Source organism: Pseudopipra pipra, chromosome 16 (genome assembly GCF_036250125.1).
Source record: "Pseudopipra pipra isolate bDixPip1 chromosome 16, bDixPip1.hap1, whole genome shotgun sequence".
Classification (NCBI taxonomy): domain Eukaryota; kingdom Metazoa; phylum Chordata; class Aves; order Passeriformes; family Pipridae; genus Pseudopipra; species Pseudopipra pipra.
In genome coordinates this window covers 16358415-16376601 of record NC_087564.1, presented here as the reverse complement: position 1 = coordinate 16376601, position 18187 = coordinate 16358415, and the positions used below count along the sequence as shown (strand labels likewise).

The 18187-nt window shown below is 53.0% G+C and overlaps 2 protein-coding genes across 16 annotated transcripts in view; one reads left to right on the top strand and one right to left on the bottom strand.

Moving 5' to 3' along the window:
- USP31 (ubiquitin specific peptidase 31) overlaps positions 1 to 5520 on the bottom strand; it is a 30600-nt gene extending 25080 nt beyond the window's left edge. For all 15 annotated transcript variants that reach the window (XM_064673506.1, XM_064673507.1, XM_064673508.1 and 12 more), the window contains exon 1: positions 4821 to 5520. In XM_064673506.1, coding sequence (XP_064529576.1) covers positions 4821 to 5402 — 582 coding nt within the window. In that variant the 5' untranslated portion in view covers positions 5403 to 5520. The remainder of the gene's footprint in view (positions 1 to 4820) is intronic.
- Positions 5521 to 5891: 371 nt separating this feature from the next.
- On the top strand, positions 5892 to 17502 carry SCNN1G (sodium channel epithelial 1 subunit gamma). Its single transcript, XM_064673505.1, has 13 exons — positions 5892 to 5996; positions 6182 to 6506; positions 7312 to 7606; positions 8020 to 8213; positions 8880 to 8983; positions 9518 to 9681; positions 12419 to 12517; positions 13696 to 13813; positions 14343 to 14421; positions 14507 to 14564; positions 14909 to 14970; positions 15166 to 15241; positions 15636 to 17502. The coding sequence occupies exons 1-13, from the start codon at positions 5966 to 5968 to the stop codon at positions 16023 to 16025; spliced, it is 1995 nt and encodes a 664-aa protein (XP_064529575.1). The 5' UTR covers positions 5892 to 5965; the 3' UTR covers positions 16026 to 17502.
- Positions 17503 to 18187: the final 685 nt, after the last annotated feature.

Here is an 18187-nt window from a genome sequence, read left to right as displayed (position 1 = left end):
GACACGGGGGCTGGGTTCAGCAGCCTGAGGAGCTCATGCTCCAGCTGCACACCTGCACCTCTCCCACTCTCTCCAGGCTCAGCTTCAGGCCCCAAGTTGGACACAGACCCTGAGATGGGGGGCATCTGATCACTCCTGCTCTGAGGAGCCTCCCTGTCCACTTTACAACAAACATTCACTTCACTGACACAATCGTATCCAAACGAGTTCATTAAGCAGTGCTTTGCTCAAATGGCAGCAGGAATGGCTTCACCCCAATCAAGTGTGGCCATATACAAAGGCCAGCGTGGAGCAACACAGACCCAATTAAGCTGCCTGGGAACTCACTTCCCCTCACCGCTTTCACTGGCTGCCAGGCACAACATGGTTCTCATACTTTCACCATGTGTCATTCTGCATAAGCAGCTGGAAATAAGGACCTGGGAGCTCAGAAGACAGAAAACACATTTTGGCAAGGACGCACAGTTGCCCTTACAGCCCTTCAGAGGGTTCCCAGCCCCCAGGGCCACCTCGCAGCGGGGCCGCAGAGCTGCTCCACACTGGGGTATCTTCCCTTGCCTCCCCCTTGCCTGTCCCTTCACTCCAGAGGGGAGCACCTACACCACCCTTCTGCTGCCCCCTCCAGCAGAACCCCCTCAGCAAACCACATCCGACCTCCAGACTCCACCGCTCAGCCTTGGCTCCCTGGCCTTGTGCTGCACTCGCTCAGAACAAAGTTTGAAGCATAACCCTGAAATCTCCAGAAAAGCCTTTGGATTTCACAGATAAGTCAGACTGTTGCCTTAAGGCAACAAGGATCTGCTGCAGTAAACCCTTCCCAGGGGGTTTATGTGTGTGTGGAGGGGGAGTAGAAGTATTGTAAGGAAATATACGCCAAGAAATAAGCAAAACAAAACAACCCCCCCCCAGTAATGTACTTGCATCTTATTGATCATTAACATTAAAAAAAGTCTAACACGGCAAGTCTGCCAGAGACCTTTGTGATCCCAGTGAAACACGTTCCCGTGATGTCAAGAACTCTCACAATAATGATGTAGAAAATCTGTAACTTGCTTTGTTTCAAGGAAAGTGTGTCAACTCCAGATCCCAGAGCAGCTCTAGGACAAGTCTCCCCAGTGTGATACCACCACCGGGAGCACTTGGACTGAACTGGAACAAGCACTTCAAGATTCCATGTTATGTGGCCCCACTCAAAGCCCTTTTAGAGGAACACAGGATATGAAACACCAGGAGTCAAGAGCCGAGGGACCAAGAGGGAAGGGTGAAGGGTCTCACGTTTCTTCTTTCATGTCCCTTTCTTCCATCTCCCTGTGCAGAGGGAGGACAGTCAGCTCTCCACAGAAACATTTTAGGAATAAGCAGTTGACCCTGTCCAGAACAAAACAATTGATCCTGTGCTAGATAGGGAGCAAGACAATTAAATATGATCTGGGATATCCCACTTCACACATCACTGGCCCCGTTAGCAAAGCACTAGGGCTCTGGTGAGCAGAAGGGCTTGAGGTTGACAGTTCTCCGTGCAGGACCAAAGGCTCCCCATGCCCACATTCCCCTAGCAGCCCCCACTACGAATGGCTCTCACTGCATGTGCAAGGGAAGCACATCAACACTTTGCAGGAGTTCCTTCGTAACTCAGAACTTAGTGATTAACTTCCAAAGAAGCGCTCAATGCAGCTGGCACACTGCTTGTCCCAAGTGAGATATTTGCACCAAGTGCATTCCCAAAACACCTTGAAATGGAAGAGTTACACACAGCTACTGTGAAATCTCACATCAAACACACGTTTAAAAATAAATAAGGAAGCAGCACTTTTAACCTGGCACAATAATCCTTGCTCTACCAACAAGGATTCATTCTAGGTTCAGATCAAATTCTGATAATTCAACCCAATTGAGTTATGGTGATTGTGCTGTATTTGCTGTACATGCTGCAGGTCACAGTCAAGGCCATCTTTGTCTTGTAGGACAAAAAATGCAAACCCAGCTCTGGCATGCGAAGGGTCTTATTAAATGTTGACATGCTTCAGTGTGCAACTGCCCTATGGCCTCAAAGTCTCAAAACAGAAAAAGCCTCATCATCCACAGGAGACCTGAACTCCATGGAAGGCAAAGACAAAGGATTTGCGTAATATATAGTTTTTCAAGCCAAATTAGTTCAAATCAAAATCCTTCTCACTAAGACCCCCACCATCACCTCCAAGTGTTGCAGATCAATTCCCAATACAAAGGGTGCTCTGTCCTCCCTAACACTCCCAGGAACTTTGCAGGGAGGACAGGACAGCTCCCTGGAAAAAAACAAGCCCAAAGCCCTGCTTATACAATAGATGTTTGTCACCATTGTCACATCATCACAAAGGGGAAAGAGGAAGCACAGGCTGCAATATTGGCCCCTGTTATGAAAGCAGCAGCTTTGTTTGGGCAGGAAAACAAAACCCACTGAGCAATCAGAAGAGAAGAATTGTTAAAACAGCAAAAGAACACAGGACCAATAGGAAGGTAATCCACAGCAGAGATAAACCCAGGAACCATCAGCTCTGTCACAGTGCTTCCATTCTGTTTCCCAGGAAGGACTGCCCAGGCTCCCTTCTGCTCCCAGCCCAGGAACCAAACCCTTCTGCTTCCACCTCCCAGCGCACTCCTTCCCGAGCCTTTTCCTACTGCCTCAGCCTTCTACACCTGCTGCTTCCCCAAGCTTCACCCCAGCTCTGCCAGTGCCCCAGACCTCCCCTCAAAGGGCACAAGCTCTCCCTCATCCTGAGAATATAAGATGAACCATTTTACACAAACTTCTTGTTTCAATTGCATTTTCCTTTTTTTCAGCATGATTCAGGAACTCCTGGCATGGGTTATTTCTTGAAGACCAACTTCATAAGTGAGAAAACACTACCATGAAAAACCAGCTGAGAGTAAAGAGAATCCCAAAACTCACCCCCTAAAAGGCCCCTGTTCACAAGGACTCCCAGATACACTCCCTTGAAAATAATTTCCTCTTTTCCAAGAGAGCAGCTTACAGATACAAGAATGAACAAAACGATAAGTATTATCCTTTATCCTAAAATACATTTAGCCCCTGCAGAGAAGTATTTAGGAATTAGGAAGTGCCTTCACCCAGTTATGTTTGGTGCCAAAAGAGATTAAGAAAGCAAAAAAACCCAGGACATGAATTTCCAAGTATGCTGGCTAAAGAGCTTTTTGGCTATCAAATAAATATTACTGTCAATGGCTATTATTGTTGGAGGGAAAGCCCAGAATGACTCTCCTGAAAACACTTTTCACCCCTAAAAACACTTTTCACCCCTAAAAACAATTACAGCAAGGTAGATCAGGAATGTTCCACCCTCTATCCAGAGCAAGCTTGGGGGGATGTTCTTTGTTTTACAGAGAAGCAGCAGTTTCCAGAGTGAAAACATCGATCTTTGCCTTCCTCCAACCTAAGCCCATTGTCTACATCTGTAAATGAACTGCGCAAATCTGCTGCTGAGAAAAAGTTTAAGTAAGAACACTGAATTTAATAGCAGGTTCAGGTGACTTAGCTGCCTTTAGAGGTGTTCATTTCCTCTTAGAATTAATTGACCCCTATAAGAAAACAGCACTTGACATAATGACACAGTCCCTCAGCAGGACCTGGGCTGCTGGCACTGTGCAGCACTGAACTGGACTGACTAGGACAAGATCCCCCCAGGAAGAGGCATTTTAAAAGCCCCAGGGTTCTCCTGGCAGACAGAAAATGGATGGGCTCCAGCTCTACCCATGAGCATAACAGCACTCGCTTACCGTCAGTGACGCCTGAAAACAGCAAAGTTCCACCATAAATGCCCGTGGAAAATGGCCTTAATTTAATCTCTGGCCCTGCTGCTCTTCCTCCTGCTGTCACTCATATCCGAGCCCTGCTCCCACAGCCTGCCCAAGCAGCCAAGCCCAGCCTAGAAAGAGGGCTGCTTTCCCTTCCGACTCTGTTCCACTGGCAGAAGAAAATTCTGCTTTCACCGCCTTTTATTCCTACTATTACCCAGGAGAAATCCACAATTTCTTCTCCTGCCAGAGTGCTTACGGAGCGGGAGGCAAGTGCCCTGTGGTGCTGTCACGACCGGACACACCAAGAGGATAGGCTTCCCAAGTGCTCCTCCACAACCTCTGCTGAAAACACCAGAGCCAGGCACCGTGAGAGAGGGCAGATGGCCTCACTCCAGGGCAAACAGCCGGGCTCCCCAGAGAACACCCTGGCACTGCTATGGGCCCGGGTGGGTGCAGCTGCCTGGAAAGGCACAGGAAAGGCAAAAGGAAGAGGTGCAGCCCATGCATCCATCCAAACAGTGAACAGTGCCAAAAGCCATCGACACCTCAGAGAAGCCTCTGGGACATCCCACCATCCAGGAGCACCGAGGGAGAGCCAACTCTGGGACTCACCGTCTCTACCTGCTGCGCGCCCACCTGAACACACAGAGCCCAAAACCGTGTCAATGACACTCTTAGTGTGTTTTCATGCACCTGAGCATCTCCTCTCCAACTCACTCTGCAAGAAAAACCTGGTGCCACCTGTACTGGGTGCCCACAGCAGCGCCCGGGGGACAGGATGAGAGCAGCTCTCCAGAGCTACTGCACACAGCTGGGGAGGCCAGAGGGTTCTTCCCACCGTGTGGGTGCTCGGCATCAAGGCACCCGTCACAGCTGCGGTGCCCGTGCGACAGGGGACACGCTGTGTCGCATTCCGAACTGTTGCGACCCACGCGTGTGACACGTTTACCGGTGTCACCACCGGCCGTGCCACCCCCACCCCGCGGGCCCCGGCGCTCCGGGGCTGTCCCGGCGGCCCCGCTCACCTTGAAGTCGCGGCTGTGCTGCGGGGTGTACTCGAGAGTCCAGAGCGCCCGCACCAGCTGCGCCAGCTGCTCCGTGACCTCGCCGGGCGCGGGCGGCGGCCCGTCGGCGGGGGGCGGCCCGCCGCGGAACTGCTCCAGCGCCAGGAACTCGGCGAAGAGCTCGGTGTTGCTGAGGCACTGCAGGATGGCGTTCATGAAGCAGGTGTTGCCGTGGTTGCGCAGCCCCGCCACGCCGGGCACGGCCTCGGAGCCGCCGGCGGGGCGCGGCGGGGGCTCGGGGCTGCGCGGCGGGCCCGGCGGGAAGCAGCTGCCCAGGCCGCCCGCCGCCTGCGGCGGGGGCAGGCGCGGGGCGAGCGCGCCGCGGGGCTCGGGCTCGCTGCTGTAGTGCGAGAGCGTGGAGAGGGTCTTCAGCACGCGGCTCATGAACCCACCGAGCGACCGCCCGGAGGGCGCTGGGGCCGGGGCGGCAGCCGGGGCCGAGCCCGCGCCGCCGCCCGCCGCCCGCCCGCGGAAGAGCCGCTTGCTGAAGGAGCGCTTCTCCTTGGCGCTGCCGGCCGGCCCGGGGCCGCTCACCCGCGACATGACGGCGCGGCGCAGCGCGCATCCCCGCTCGGCCCTCGGCCCGCTCGGCCCTCGGCCCGGAGCTCAGCCCGGCGGCGGCCGCCGCATCCCGCCGGGCCGGGTCGGGCCGCGGCTCCGCCGCCTCACGGCGCCGCCATGCAGCGGGCGGGGCGGGGCGCGGCGCCACGTGACCGAACCGCCACCTTAGCGACGGGCAGACGCCGCCGCAGCGCCGCCATCTTTGCTGCTGGCGCGGCGAGCACGAGGAGGGCGGGGCCAGGGAGACCACGCCCCCCGTGGTCACGCCCCAGGCCCCGCCCCCCGGGCGCCACGCGCGGCCCAGGGGCTTCGCCGCCTCCCGCGGGGCCCGCCCGGCCGTGCCCGGCCCGCACAGACGCGCCCGGCCCCGCCATCCCGCACAGCCCCCGCAGCCCCCGAGGCCGCCGTGGGGCGGCGCTGCGCGGCCGCCGAGAGGTGCGCGCGGGCGGGGGCGGGGCGGGCCGGGGCGGGGCGGTGGCGGGGGTAGGTGCCGGGGCGGCCGCCCGCCGCCCCATCGGCAGCGGCGCCGGGGCCGGGAGCGCAGCATGGCCCCGCCGGGCCCGGAGAGCGGACGAGGTGAGGGGCGGCGGGCGCGGCGTCTCCGGGAACGGGCGTTCCGGGGATCAAACATCGAGAGCGGGGAGGGATGCCGGGTGGCGGGGCCGGGCGGGACGGGATCCTGCGATCGCGGGGCGGCGGGGCGCGGGTCAGGGAGGGCGCCGGTCCCGCCGCCGCCCCCTCAGTGCCCGGTCCGCCCGCAGCGGCCGCCACGGCCCCCGGTAAGAAGATCACGGCGCGGCTGAAGCGGACGCTGCCGGTGCGGGGCCCGCAGGCGCCGACGCTGAGCGAGCTGATGCGCTGGTACTGCCTCAACACCAACACCCACGGCTGCCGCCGCATCGTGGTGTCCCGCGGCCGCCTGCGCCGCCTGCTCTGGATCCTGCTGACCCTCAGCGCCGTGGGGCTCATCCTCTGGCAGTGCGCGGAGCTCCTCATGAACTACTACAGCGCCTCGGTCTCCGTCACCGTCCAGTTCCAGAAGCTGCCCTTCCCTGCCGTCACCATCTGCAACATCAACCCCTACAAGTAAGACCCGGGGGGCTGCCAGGAGGACAAAGGGGGTCACCGGCCAGGGCTCCCAGTGAGTCCATCATCCCCCACCAGCCCAGCACCAAACCCCTTCCCGGGCTTGGCCCAGTGCTGCTCGTCAGCATTTTCCCTCTGCAGCACCTCGAGTGCAGCTCCTGCTCTGTGTTCATGCACGTCAGGCACGTGTGGGTTACGCTCACACCCCTCACCTGCCTTCTGAGCTCGGCTCGGTCCATTTCAGTTTCTGCTACAGACAGTCCCTATCAGCTCCTTGGTTCTCTTCAAATTCCCTTCTTCCCAGGACCAAAGTTTGACGATTACAAGCAGCAGCATCTCTTGAAGAATAGAAAGGGCACATCTGTCACTCTTCTGTTGCCTCTTTCTTTCCTTGTGGGATGTTTTGACATTATCCATCAGCAGTACATTTTCTCCTGTCAAATCACACTTTATGCTGCTGTCTGTTCTGCTGCCAGCTCCCCACACCGGTCCCCGCAGGCTATCCAGCTCTCTGGTACCTCTACACAGATGCAGAAGTCTTATTTCCACATGCTCTGCCTTCTTGGGCTTCCTAACACGAGGAGCCTGTGAATCTTGGGAGGGCTTCCTCTGTATTTCAGTCTGTTCTTCCTCCTGTGGTCCTTGCTCTGAGATCTCTCCATGGACATAGCTGCGTCTGCCCTCACCGGTGTAAGAGAGTGATGTGAGACCTCCACAAGGAATTCTGTCCTGAGCCATGGGATGCACAGCGGCTGGGCGGTGAGGTGGGATGGGGCATCACTGTGTCACATTGTCTCCCATGCAGGTACAGTGCCATGAAAGAATATTTATCTGAATTGGACAAAGAGACAAAAAAAGCTTTGGAGACTTTCTACGGATTTTCTGAGGGCAAGACCAAGGTGCGCCGGTCAGTGGACGAGTGGAACAGCACAGGGAGTGACTTCTTCCAACAGATCCCTCTGCTGAAGGTCGAGGACTTCTTTAGGACAGCAACAGACCTATACAGTGGGCAGAAGAGGAAAATAGAGGGAAGTGTCTTTCACAAAGACTCGTCCATCGTGAACTCCGGTGATTCCAATGACATCATCGGCTTTCAGCTGGTGAGTGTCACTGTGCCCTGGCCAGCAAGTTCCCTGTGGGGCAACGAAGGGCTGTTTGGGGTCAGTGTCCCTCTGTCCAGTTTAATTGCCTGCTTAGGTGGCTTTATTGTGAACTGTCAGCTCTTCTGCCCAAGCCTCCATGGCAGCTGCAGATTAACCTCCAACTCCCTGGAAGGGAAATACCTTCCTGAAGTCTTCCCAAATAAAGTTAGTGCCTTCTGTGACCTTTGCTTTGGGCCTAAAGCATTTGGTCATATTGCTTAGCCCTGAATGAAAGGTCTTTGATGCCCGTTTGTGCCACTGTAACTTCACACGTGATTATTTCTGTGGAAGAGAAACACTGTCACACATACCTTCTAGAATCCAGGATTTCATTCCATGTGAAACACTTTTTCCCCTTTTGTGCTTGTCAGTGCGACGCGAACAACAGCAGTGAGTGTGCCCTGTACACCTTCAGTTCGGGGGTTAATGCTATCCAGGAGTGGTACAAGCTGCATTACATGAACATCATGGCACAAATTCCCCTGGAGACGAAAGAAAAATTGAGTTATTCTGCTGATGACCTTCTACTGACATGTTTCTTTGATGGCCTATCTTGTGACAAAAGGTCAGTGCACAGAAAATTCCTGGCAGCTAACAGCTTATTTCCAAGTCCATAATATGTAGGAATGGAATATTTGGTATTTGCTGAATTTCAGCAGGAACCACTGCCATTTTTTAAATCAAAGCAAACATTTGCATCTTCCTGAAATTAATTATGCTCCTTGATTTCATTTGTCTTAGTGTTCTGCTGTCCACATTTCAGATAAACCTATGTTTATCCTTGGCAGAATCAAATCTAGCTACTTGTGGTTGTGGCAGTGCAATTCCTATGTGTCCTGCTAGCAGGAGAGGCATCCCAGGGGAGCAGTTGTAGATGGGAACGATAGTGTGCCTGTAGACACTTGGCTGTCAGATGGGAGAGGGCTCTGTGTATCCCCCCTTCCTGCTAGTTCTGTGAATCCACTTTCCCCACCTTTTCAGCCCCCATTCCCACATGAAAATCTCCTCAAATTTCCTTTTCCTGATCTATTAAAGCAGATCATAGTGCCACGTAGTTTCAAGATATTCAGAAAGAGACACACCTTTCAGCCAAATAAATTGCTCAGAAGGAAGGGACTAACCCCTCATGCAGTCCTGGTCTGTCTCTGCCAAAACCAAAGCCCAAACGTGCTGCTTTTCTCCCACAGACAGAACTGCAGGTAGCAATGTCACAAAAGTTGATTTCTTCCAGGCACTTCACTCGTTTCCACCACCCTCTCCATGGCAACTGCTACACCTTCAACAGTGGTGAGAACGGGACCATCCTGAGCACCTCCACGGGCGGCAGCGAGTACGGTGAGCGGGGGCACTTTGTACAAGCGTGTTGTTCCAGGCTGGTTTGCACACGTGTGTTGTTCCTGGGCAGTTTGTACAAGTATGTTGTTCTGAGGCTGTTTGCAGAGGAACTGTTTGATAACAAGTGTTTCAGCGAACTGGATCGTGCTGGAGCACGAGCGATGTGTTGGCTGTAGATGTACAGGCTGATTGGGGAAATGCCTGTTTGAACTAGTGCAAACTCTTGCCTGAGAATACAGATAATATCATTGCATCACTAATGTTTTCCAGCTGAAATCACTGCTGCCCAGTTATATAACTTTTTAAAGTAAGTTACAGCCACGTTCCCAGCAGGTTTTATTTGTTTGCTGTACTTGGGGCCACCGAGGGATGTTACTTCCTGCAGTTGTCTGAGTCTGGCCCAGCAGAGGCTGGGCTTGGCTGTTACAGTTCTACTTAAGGCCAGATAACATTAAATAAACTGTGCTGCCCTCCCTGACCAGAAAACGCAGCTCTGGCTCCTGGTGTAACTGTTCTGCCTTGTCTCTGGTTCAGGATTGCAGGTTGTTCTGTACATTGACGAAGCAGACTACAACCCCTTCCTGGTGACGTCCACGGGAGCCAAGATCATTGTCCATGACCAAAATGAGTATCCCTTCATCGAAGACATTGGCACGGAAATTGAGACTGCAGCAGCCACCTCCATAGGGATGCACTTTGTGAGTGGCAGCAATCTCTTTTACAGGTGTACCTTTGCCTTGGGAGAGCTGTAAATAGGAATTGATGGGGTGTTTGCAGGGAGCCAGCAGCTGGAAGGCTTCTAAATACCTCCCACTCAGCAGCTGAAGTGCCCTGAGGAAAATCCTGTGATAGCACTTTTCTGAACAAAAGAGGCCGTGGGAAAATCAGGTCTTTATAAATGCAACAGCTCCTGGGATCTTGTTTGTTCTCCCTTTTCTCCCACCCCTTGGCTTTCCAGGGGATTTTTGATTTCGGTTTCACAGCAAAATCCACAACCACAGAAATGCGTTGTCAAGTGCCTCGTTTGGCTTTAGCAATGAGCAGCGGGTTTCATGCGCGGGTCCCAGGGAGGAGGATGGGGAGCTGTGAGTCCTCTGCTGGGCTGGGTCTGAAGCACAGCCCGTGTAACTGTTTTGTGGGTGCAAGCCTCATTCTGCTGGATTTCTGTCTATCCCGGCTGTAAAAACACCCTCGTGGGCAGCAGCTCTACCTTTGCCAGCGTAGCGAAACATCTTGCCTGCTGTTGACAAGGGCAAGGAGGGCTGCAGCTCCCAATTTCCCCATTTGGCTTAGTTCAGACAAGGCATTTGACCCAAAGGGCTTCGTTCCTCAGCAGAGCAGTGAAAGCTGTGCCAGATCCCTTTTATCTGGATGAGCTGTTAAGTGAGCACTTCAGCTCTGCCTTTCTTCCTGATGGTCGGGTCGGAGCATCGGCCATCCTGCTTATCTGGGTGTGCCACATCGAGATAGGCTCTGCATTAGAAAAGACATAAGAGGGCTGATATTTTAAAATGTGCAAATATTTAACTGTCTTCCAGATGTCTGGAAAACTGCAGCAGCAACTGCTTGGTCAAATGTGACTGAAAGGTTTGCAAACCAGGTCGGTGAGAGGAGGAAAAGTCTCACAAGACTGTTTCCTCTAATGATCACACCGTACAGTCACTGCAGGGAAAGTCTCAATATTTAATGTAATATTTTCCTGGCACGTGGGTTTGGACTGTACATTGCTGTAGTATAAAAAACAAGATTGAGCACGTCTCAGTGTCTGTATTTAAGAGACGTGGCACGAGGAAGGGATCCAGTTGCATCCCGATGTGGCAGCCAAAATAGAAGCTGAATACAATTTCTGGTCTCAGAACAAAAGCTGGTGATCATGGTCCTTCCGGGAAAGGACAACTCCAGAGAGCCTGCTGAGAGGGGTTACAATTGTCAGGACAGGGCTGCAGCACTGAGTTGCTGGATCAGTCCTTGTACCCAGATCAGGAACACAGAGGAGGACACAGCATGTGTGTCACACGTGGTGCTGCTTACTGGGCTCCAAACGGAGCATCAGTGTCTGGTTATCACTCATGGGTTTCTGCTGGGTACTAGGACTGCCCCCCCCCCTCCAAAAATATTCCAAGATATTTGGAATGCAAACAAGGCATTGCTTGGTTGGAGTTACAGTGCTCTGGTTAAATATTTAATTTGGAAATTATTTCAGTACCTGAAAGAACAAGTAAACTACAAGCCACAACAAAATAATTTTATACAAAGGATCGATCACCTGGAAGCTGGAGGAGCACACTGAGGCAGTGTCCAGGCACACTACATGGTTGGTGGAAGTTAAAAGCACATTAAAAGCTGGTTTCATTCAGTTTCAGAAATGATGCATTTCTAAGACTGAAATCACATCTTTCCTTCCAAAGAGAGGTTTGAGCATCTCTAAAAGCACTGACTTGCACCATACAGGACCAGAGCCTTCTCTTGTCAGCTGTGACCTCAGGAACCTGAGGAGCTGCAATTAGTGCCTTAAAAGTAACCACCATTTCTCAGGTTCCTGGTAAATTGATCCTTTGTATAGAATTTTTAATTCTAATTTTAAACTCTGTAGAGAAAGACAGGTGAATGGGTTCTTAAATGGATGTTTTTTGTGGTTTCAAGCCACTCTGTTGTAAAGTGGATAATTACTGCAGAAAGATAACAAGGGCTGAGAAAGGTGAGGCAGTCTGCAGGAAACGGGTGATGGAGCTGGAATCAGGTCTTGGGAATCTGAGGGCTCCCAGCCTTGGTTTCACAGACCTTGCAGGCACAGGCTTGGCATCTCAGAGCTCTTTGCTCTGGGCAGTTTGCAGAACAGGAAAAGGCCTTAGCATTTGAGAGTAAGGGTCAAAGCAGCACCTGGAAAAAGGCCTGAAGGAGACACAAGCATTTCATTTAGAGTGGTTTCAGAGAGGTGCTGTTGAGCACTAGTGGAGCCTCAAGTGCTGTTTACCCACAGCACAGGAGCAGACACTGCAACAACAGCTTGTAAAGGTGGGGGTACTCACAGAAAACAACCCAGAACCCCCAGCCAACAACCCCCCTCCCTCAGAACACAAACATCCAGGCTGAAGGATGCACAGCCTCTAGGACTAGAAGAGAACATACGTGTGAATTACTCTGCTTTGAAAAATCCTCCCTGCTATAATTATACCACCTCACATTCCTGCAGAAGGTTTCAAGGAAAACAGCAGAAAATCCAGCCAGAGCAGTGTTTTTGGAAATGGATATTAGAAAAAAAAGGAACTTGTTTTGACGAGGGATTGACTAATCATTTTAGGTGGCAAAAGGTAAACATGCTGTTCAAAGCTGCCCCATCATTTACAGTTTCAGAATTGTGATGAAGTGCCACTGAATCCTTTGGTCTCTCTACAAACTCAAAAAAACCAAGATTCATTCTTTTCTGCTTCTCAGACTCGGTCTCGTAAGCTGAGCAAACCCTACAGTGACTGCACGGAGACAGGAGCTGACATACCCGTGGAAAATCTCTATAACAAGAGCTACTCCCTCCAGGTAAATCCATTACACTTGGTTTTATCAGTTGCTTGAAAACTACCTGCATGAAAAGCTTTATAATATTCTGTGGTTCAGGACCCAAGATTGGGAGCAGTCCAGGTGCAGGGTGGCTGCTTTAGCCACTGATGTAAAATGCCACAGCACTTCTTAAAATACAGCTTTTATTCTTAAGTGGTTGCTGTTTGAAGTTCCCTCAGGCACCCTGTTAGATAAAGAGAGAACATGAGCTCATTAGGCAATTTTCAAGCAATGTGAGACTGGAAAATATTGGCCAAGTAAAGGTTGCAGCTTAGTAACCCTTGAAGCTAGAAATTGTGACCTTTAGGACTCCAAGAATAACAGATACCATCTAATCAGTATCCAGATAGCAGGATGTTTGTTTACAGAGTAAGTTTCCACTAATTTTGCATGGTTTCTGTAATTGGGTCCACTTGGAGAATGTCAGTTGTTCTCGCACTCTCCACTTGAAGAATTGTACTTACATTAGCTGCTGCCTGCTGCAAAGCCCAGGCCTAGCCTGGATTTGTATTTCATGGGCAATATGAAATCTGCTGTGATGTAGTAAGATCATACAGACATTATCTCAGGTTTTTAATAACAGTACTTCACCAAAACTCAGGGCTTATGAGGGCTGGGACCAAAAGGCTTGACTGGGATTTCAAAGAGAAGTTCAGTTCCTGCATGTTGCAGTGTTCTGGCACATACCACAGCTCTGCTGCCCTATTAACCCTCATAGCTTCAGGTCTCCCAGTAGGCACTACCAGAGTTTGGTGGAAGCTGTGAACATTTTCTCCTGTGAGTCACTTCCCACACACACCTAGTTGGTGATTCATGGGCAATGTACCGTGGCAGGCCAAAAACCTTCTCCTTGGCTCTGGAAAGAGCAACCACAACAGCGAAGCTTTCGGTGGTTGTAGGGGAAGCGGGGGCATTCACAGAACCCCATATATATATATATAATCCTCAAAGAGAATTGTATTCTTATCTCTTGCACTAGAGTCTCAACCCTCCATGGCACTTTCTGCCTGTGTTTGTATTCACTCACAGCAGAGCCTGAAGGTCCTGAGAAATGGGGTTCCCATCCTGCTACTCTCATAAGCAGGATGTTTTTAGGTGCACAGGAGGCTGGACCTTGGTGCTGCCTCTTAGCCCCCAGCTCTGTTTTTTCTCCCCAGATCTGCCTGCACTCCTGCTTCCAGAAGGCCATGGTGGACTCATGTGGCTGCGCCCAGTATGCACAGCCCTTGCCCGCGGGGGCCGAGTACTGCAACTACAAGAAGAACCCAAACTGGAGTGAGTATTGAAACACCTCCACACTGCACCTGCCTCAGTGCCCACTGCCAGCCATATCCTCTGCAGCATCAGCCCTGTCACACAGCCCTCTGCACGCCCAGCACCCCCAGTGTCCCCATCAGAGAGCCCCCTGCACCCCTCAGTACCCCCCAGCACCCCCATCACAGAGCCCCCCACACCCTCCAGCGTGCTGGGACCAAGCAAATCTGCCTTAACCCGCTTAAGCTCCGACACCCAGAGCCAGAAGTGCCTCCCTTGTTCACACTGACTGGTTTGTGACACTTGCCCTGATGGCTTGTCACCTGTGCCTACCAGAGAACAGTTGAGTGGAGGGCTTGACCGGGTGAGGCAGTTCATAGCAACAGCCACTTTTCAGAGTGTATTTCTGGGGTAAATTATTTTATCCCCACCATGTAGGCGATGGCCACAAAGGCCACCTACACCCCAGATGCTGCACTCCAACTCAGGTAGCAGGAGACCTTTGCTTTTCCTTCTGGCTTCTCACACCTGTCCCACTCCCTCCCTGCAGTGTACTGCTACTACAGACTGCACGAGAAGTTTGTGAAGGAGCAGCTGGGCTGCCAGCAGATCTGCAAAGACGCCTGCAGGTGAGTCTTGGCCACGACCAGAGGTAAAACACTGAGTGTGCGTGGGAGCTGAAGCTCACAAGTGACATCCTGCCTCTCTCTGCAGCTTCAAGGAGTGGGCGCTCACCACCAGCATCGCCCAGTGGCCATCCACCGTGTCAGAGGTCAGTCCCCAGTTGTGCTCTCCTGGGACAGCAGCCTGGCACAAGGCATTGAGTAACCCCAGAGCACAGAAGCAGAAGGCCCTGGGGTAGTCCTGAGCACTCAAGGATGCTGCTCTCAGAGGCCAGTCTGTATTGTCCAGGTCTGGGCTTTCCCCTCCAAGAGTTCACCATTAAACTGAAATTTGGCTTGTGGTCTGGGAGATCTCCTCTGGGACAGCTGATCTGTCACACACTCAGTTCTGGCACCCACACTGGCCCGAGGAGGCATAAAGCATGACTCCCTTCTCAGGGGATCTCTGCACAAGCACACATAGCTATAGCAACATTTTCTGTCTGTTCTCCAGGACTGGATGCTTCGAGTTCTCTCCTGGGACAAAGGGCAAAAGCTCAACAAGAAACTGAACAAGTAAGTCCCCCTGTGAGTTCTTGCCTTGCACCTCCAGCTCTGATACAATCTTGGCAGCCCTAATGATGGCAATTGGGGAAAAAGCTCCCTTGGAGCAGCCCAGCCCTACTGGTCCAACTGGTTATTTGCATAGTTTTTCAGTATGTTTCATGTTATTGTTTTACTAAACCCTCTGCTGCCTCCTGCTTCCCTCAGGACGGACCTCGCCAACCTCATGGTGTTTTACAAGGACCTGAATGAGAGATTCATTTCGGAGAATCCTGCCAACACAGTAAGTGAGCACAGCTGATCCCTGCTCAGCCTTTGGGAGACACAGCACTTCCTCCCACACAGGGCAGCAATCCCACCCAGGCAGGGGCAGGAAGCTATCTTGGAGATGCACCTCGGGGCTGGTCCTGCCCTTTGAAGCCCTTATCTGGGGCCACGTCTCTGCCTGTCTGGCCCTGACAGAGCGCTGTGCTGGGGCAGCCCATGGGCTGCCTGCAGTAAGCCCAGTTCTGAGCTCCTCCTGAAGCAGAGTCAGAGAGAACACTGCAGACAGCAAAGTTGGGCCCACTGCATTTGGGAACACTCAGCGTGCCCTGGCTCGCTGCAGCCGCCCCGCGCACTGTGACAGCACCACCAACACGTGCCCGCCCATAACCTTGTGCTCTCTGCTCCTCCAGCTCGTCATTCTCCTGTCCAACTTTGGGGGCCAGCTGGGCCTCTGGATGAGCTGCTCAGTCGTCTGCGTCATCGAGATCGTCGAGGTCTTCTTCATCGACTCGCTCTCCATCGTCATGCGGCGCCAGTGGCAGAAGGCAAAGAAGTGGTGGAACGACCGCAAGCGGGCCGGGCCGGGGAAGCCTCCGCAGGCCGGTGACGTGGAGAGGCAGGGCCACGACAACCCCGTGTGCATCGACGAGGACCTGCCCACCTTCAACACTGCCCTGCGCCTGCCGCTGCCCCAGGACAGCCCCCTGCCCAGGACTCCCCCCCCCAACTACAGCACTTTGCGGCTGGAGACGGCCTTCACCGAGCAGCTGCCCGACACGCTGGAGCTCGGCCCCCACTGACGCCGGTCACACACCCACCCAGGGGCCCGAGGAGGTGGGTGATGGACCAAAGGTGAAAGGCGTGGATCCAAACAAGCACTGAAGGGCTGTTGGGTCAGACCCTTAATTCAGGGATTGAACTGGCAGTCAAAGCTGCCCTGAGCAAAGCTCAGACACAAAAGCCAAGGGCTCAGAGACATTAGGAGCTTCAAGCAACACCAGTTCTCAAGTTAATGATGGCAGAAGATGGCTGGAACAGGATGTGGTGCTGAGCTGGGATGTCTCACCAGGCAGAGGTACACATTAGCCACCAGCTGCACACACCCCATTGCATGTGAGCAGGAATTGCTCCATAGCAGATTGATACCACATTGAGGATTAACACTAATTACTCTCTGCTGTATGGCTGGACTTGTGGGAAAAACCCCAGGCTGTCAGGAATGCAGCATGGCATTTGTAGGAAGGGGCATGACAGAGGCTTGGGAAGAGCACAAAACAGATAAAAGGAGAGCCCTCACTTGAATTTTCATTAGAAACCTGTTTGCAATGATAGCCTGAGGAGCTCTTTATTCTGAGGGGAAGAACCAGGATAGCCAGAGATGGGGTTGTAGAACAAGTTATTTCACAGCTGGGGTAGGAGACCCTGAGTCATCCCCAAAGAATCATCTGAAAGGGCACAAAATCCAATTCAGAGCACAGTAATGAAGTGCATCTTCTGCAAGCTTGTTCCATTCCACATCACTCAGCCAGCCCTTAAACATAACTTCCAAGGAGCTCATTAAGTGACTTCCCAGAAGCCTCATAGGGAGCTGGCTGCTCTTTTCCTGCTCAACCTCAGGCAAGGACTTCCTCCTGCAGCCACCCAGTTCCCCACCTGCTTGCCCTGGAGCTGGCAGTGCCTGGGGGATGGCAGAGCCAGGCAGGGCTGCAGTGGCAGCCAGCGGATGCCTCACCCCACTTGTGCCTTGTCCACCTTGCCCACACCTGTGCGGATCCAGAGCAGCATCAGCACCCACGTTTCACCCCCTGTGCTCCCAGCCCTGCTCTCCCCGCGGTGCAGACAGGCCAGGGCTCGCACAGGGACCTCAGGCCCCCGCCACGGTGGCAGTGCCCTTCCCCTGCTCCCCATCCTGCACCCTGCTGGCAGTGCCCTTCCCCTGCTCCCCATCCTGCACCCTGCTGGCAGTGCCCTTCCCCTGCTCCCAGTCCTGCATCCGGCTCCTTCTGCCACAGCCAACCCCCCACTGCCTACAGCACACTGTGTAGATGCCGAGGATGAGCATAACCCACTGCACAGTGGCTGCTGGGGGTCTGCAGAGCCAGAGTGATTCAGAGTGTGAGGGGGCAGGAGTGTAAGAGTCTCCTTTCTCTATGAGCTTATTTTATAGAGGACAGTGAGAATCCAGGAAGGTTCTTTAACGTGCAATAAAACCTATTTTAACTGAATTATTTAAATAGATGATAAACTGAAAAAAAATAAAGATATATTTTTTCGTAACTGCTGTGTCTTCTTGGTTTTAAATCAGCACTCTACCAGTTACCTCCATGCAGGCATCCCAAGAGCCAATAGGACTCGCCTGTGCCTGCCCCAGGGCTGTGGGTTCTCAACAGTGCTGAGCCCCCTGGCCAAGTCCCCCCAGCCCTTTGATAGAAATGGGATGGGGGATGCTTCAGGACCTGTCTTGGGAGCAGGCTGGGGGGACTGCGGGTACAAGCAGAAGCACAGCAAAAATGCCTTTCAGAAAACACCATTAACCAGCCAGGGACCAAAAAGCCTGGAACCTCAGGTGTCCCCAGACAGTTCTATTCCTGGAGGAGTCACTTGGAGACCACAGGAGAAGAGACAACCAGGTGTGCTGTGCCTCAGGCCCTGCTCCAGGAGTCAGTGACATGCCCGGGATGAACTGTGGTGCGTCCCTATCACCTCTAACAGCATCAAACACCAACACTCCACACCAGCCTTGCCCCATGGGCAACAGTGACAGAACAGACCTAGAGGAGAATGAAGCAGCCCAAGGAGCTCCACCCCAGTGCCACCCTCCCTTGGAGTTACAGGCATGGGTTGTCCCCACTACAGTAGTGGTGGGAATAACAGCAAAGTCCAGAGCTAAGGAACACCTGACCACACACTCCTTCCTTACCAGCTTGGTGGTGCTGACACAGGAGCTGTTTTGGCTCAGTTA

Excerpts from the sequence above, each read along its gene's own strand:
- SCNN1G (XM_064673505.1), top strand. The coding sequence starts at position 5,966 with ATGGCCCCGCCGGGCCCGGAGAGCGGACGAG. Across the intron at positions 8,984-9,517 it reads CACGGGCGGCAGCGAGTACG|GATTGCAGGTTGTTCTGTAC; the intron begins GTGAGCGGGGGC and ends TCTCTGGTTCAG. Across the intron at positions 12,518-13,695 it reads ACAAGAGCTACTCCCTCCAG|ATCTGCCTGCACTCCTGCTT; the intron begins GTAAATCCATTA and ends TTTTCTCCCCAG.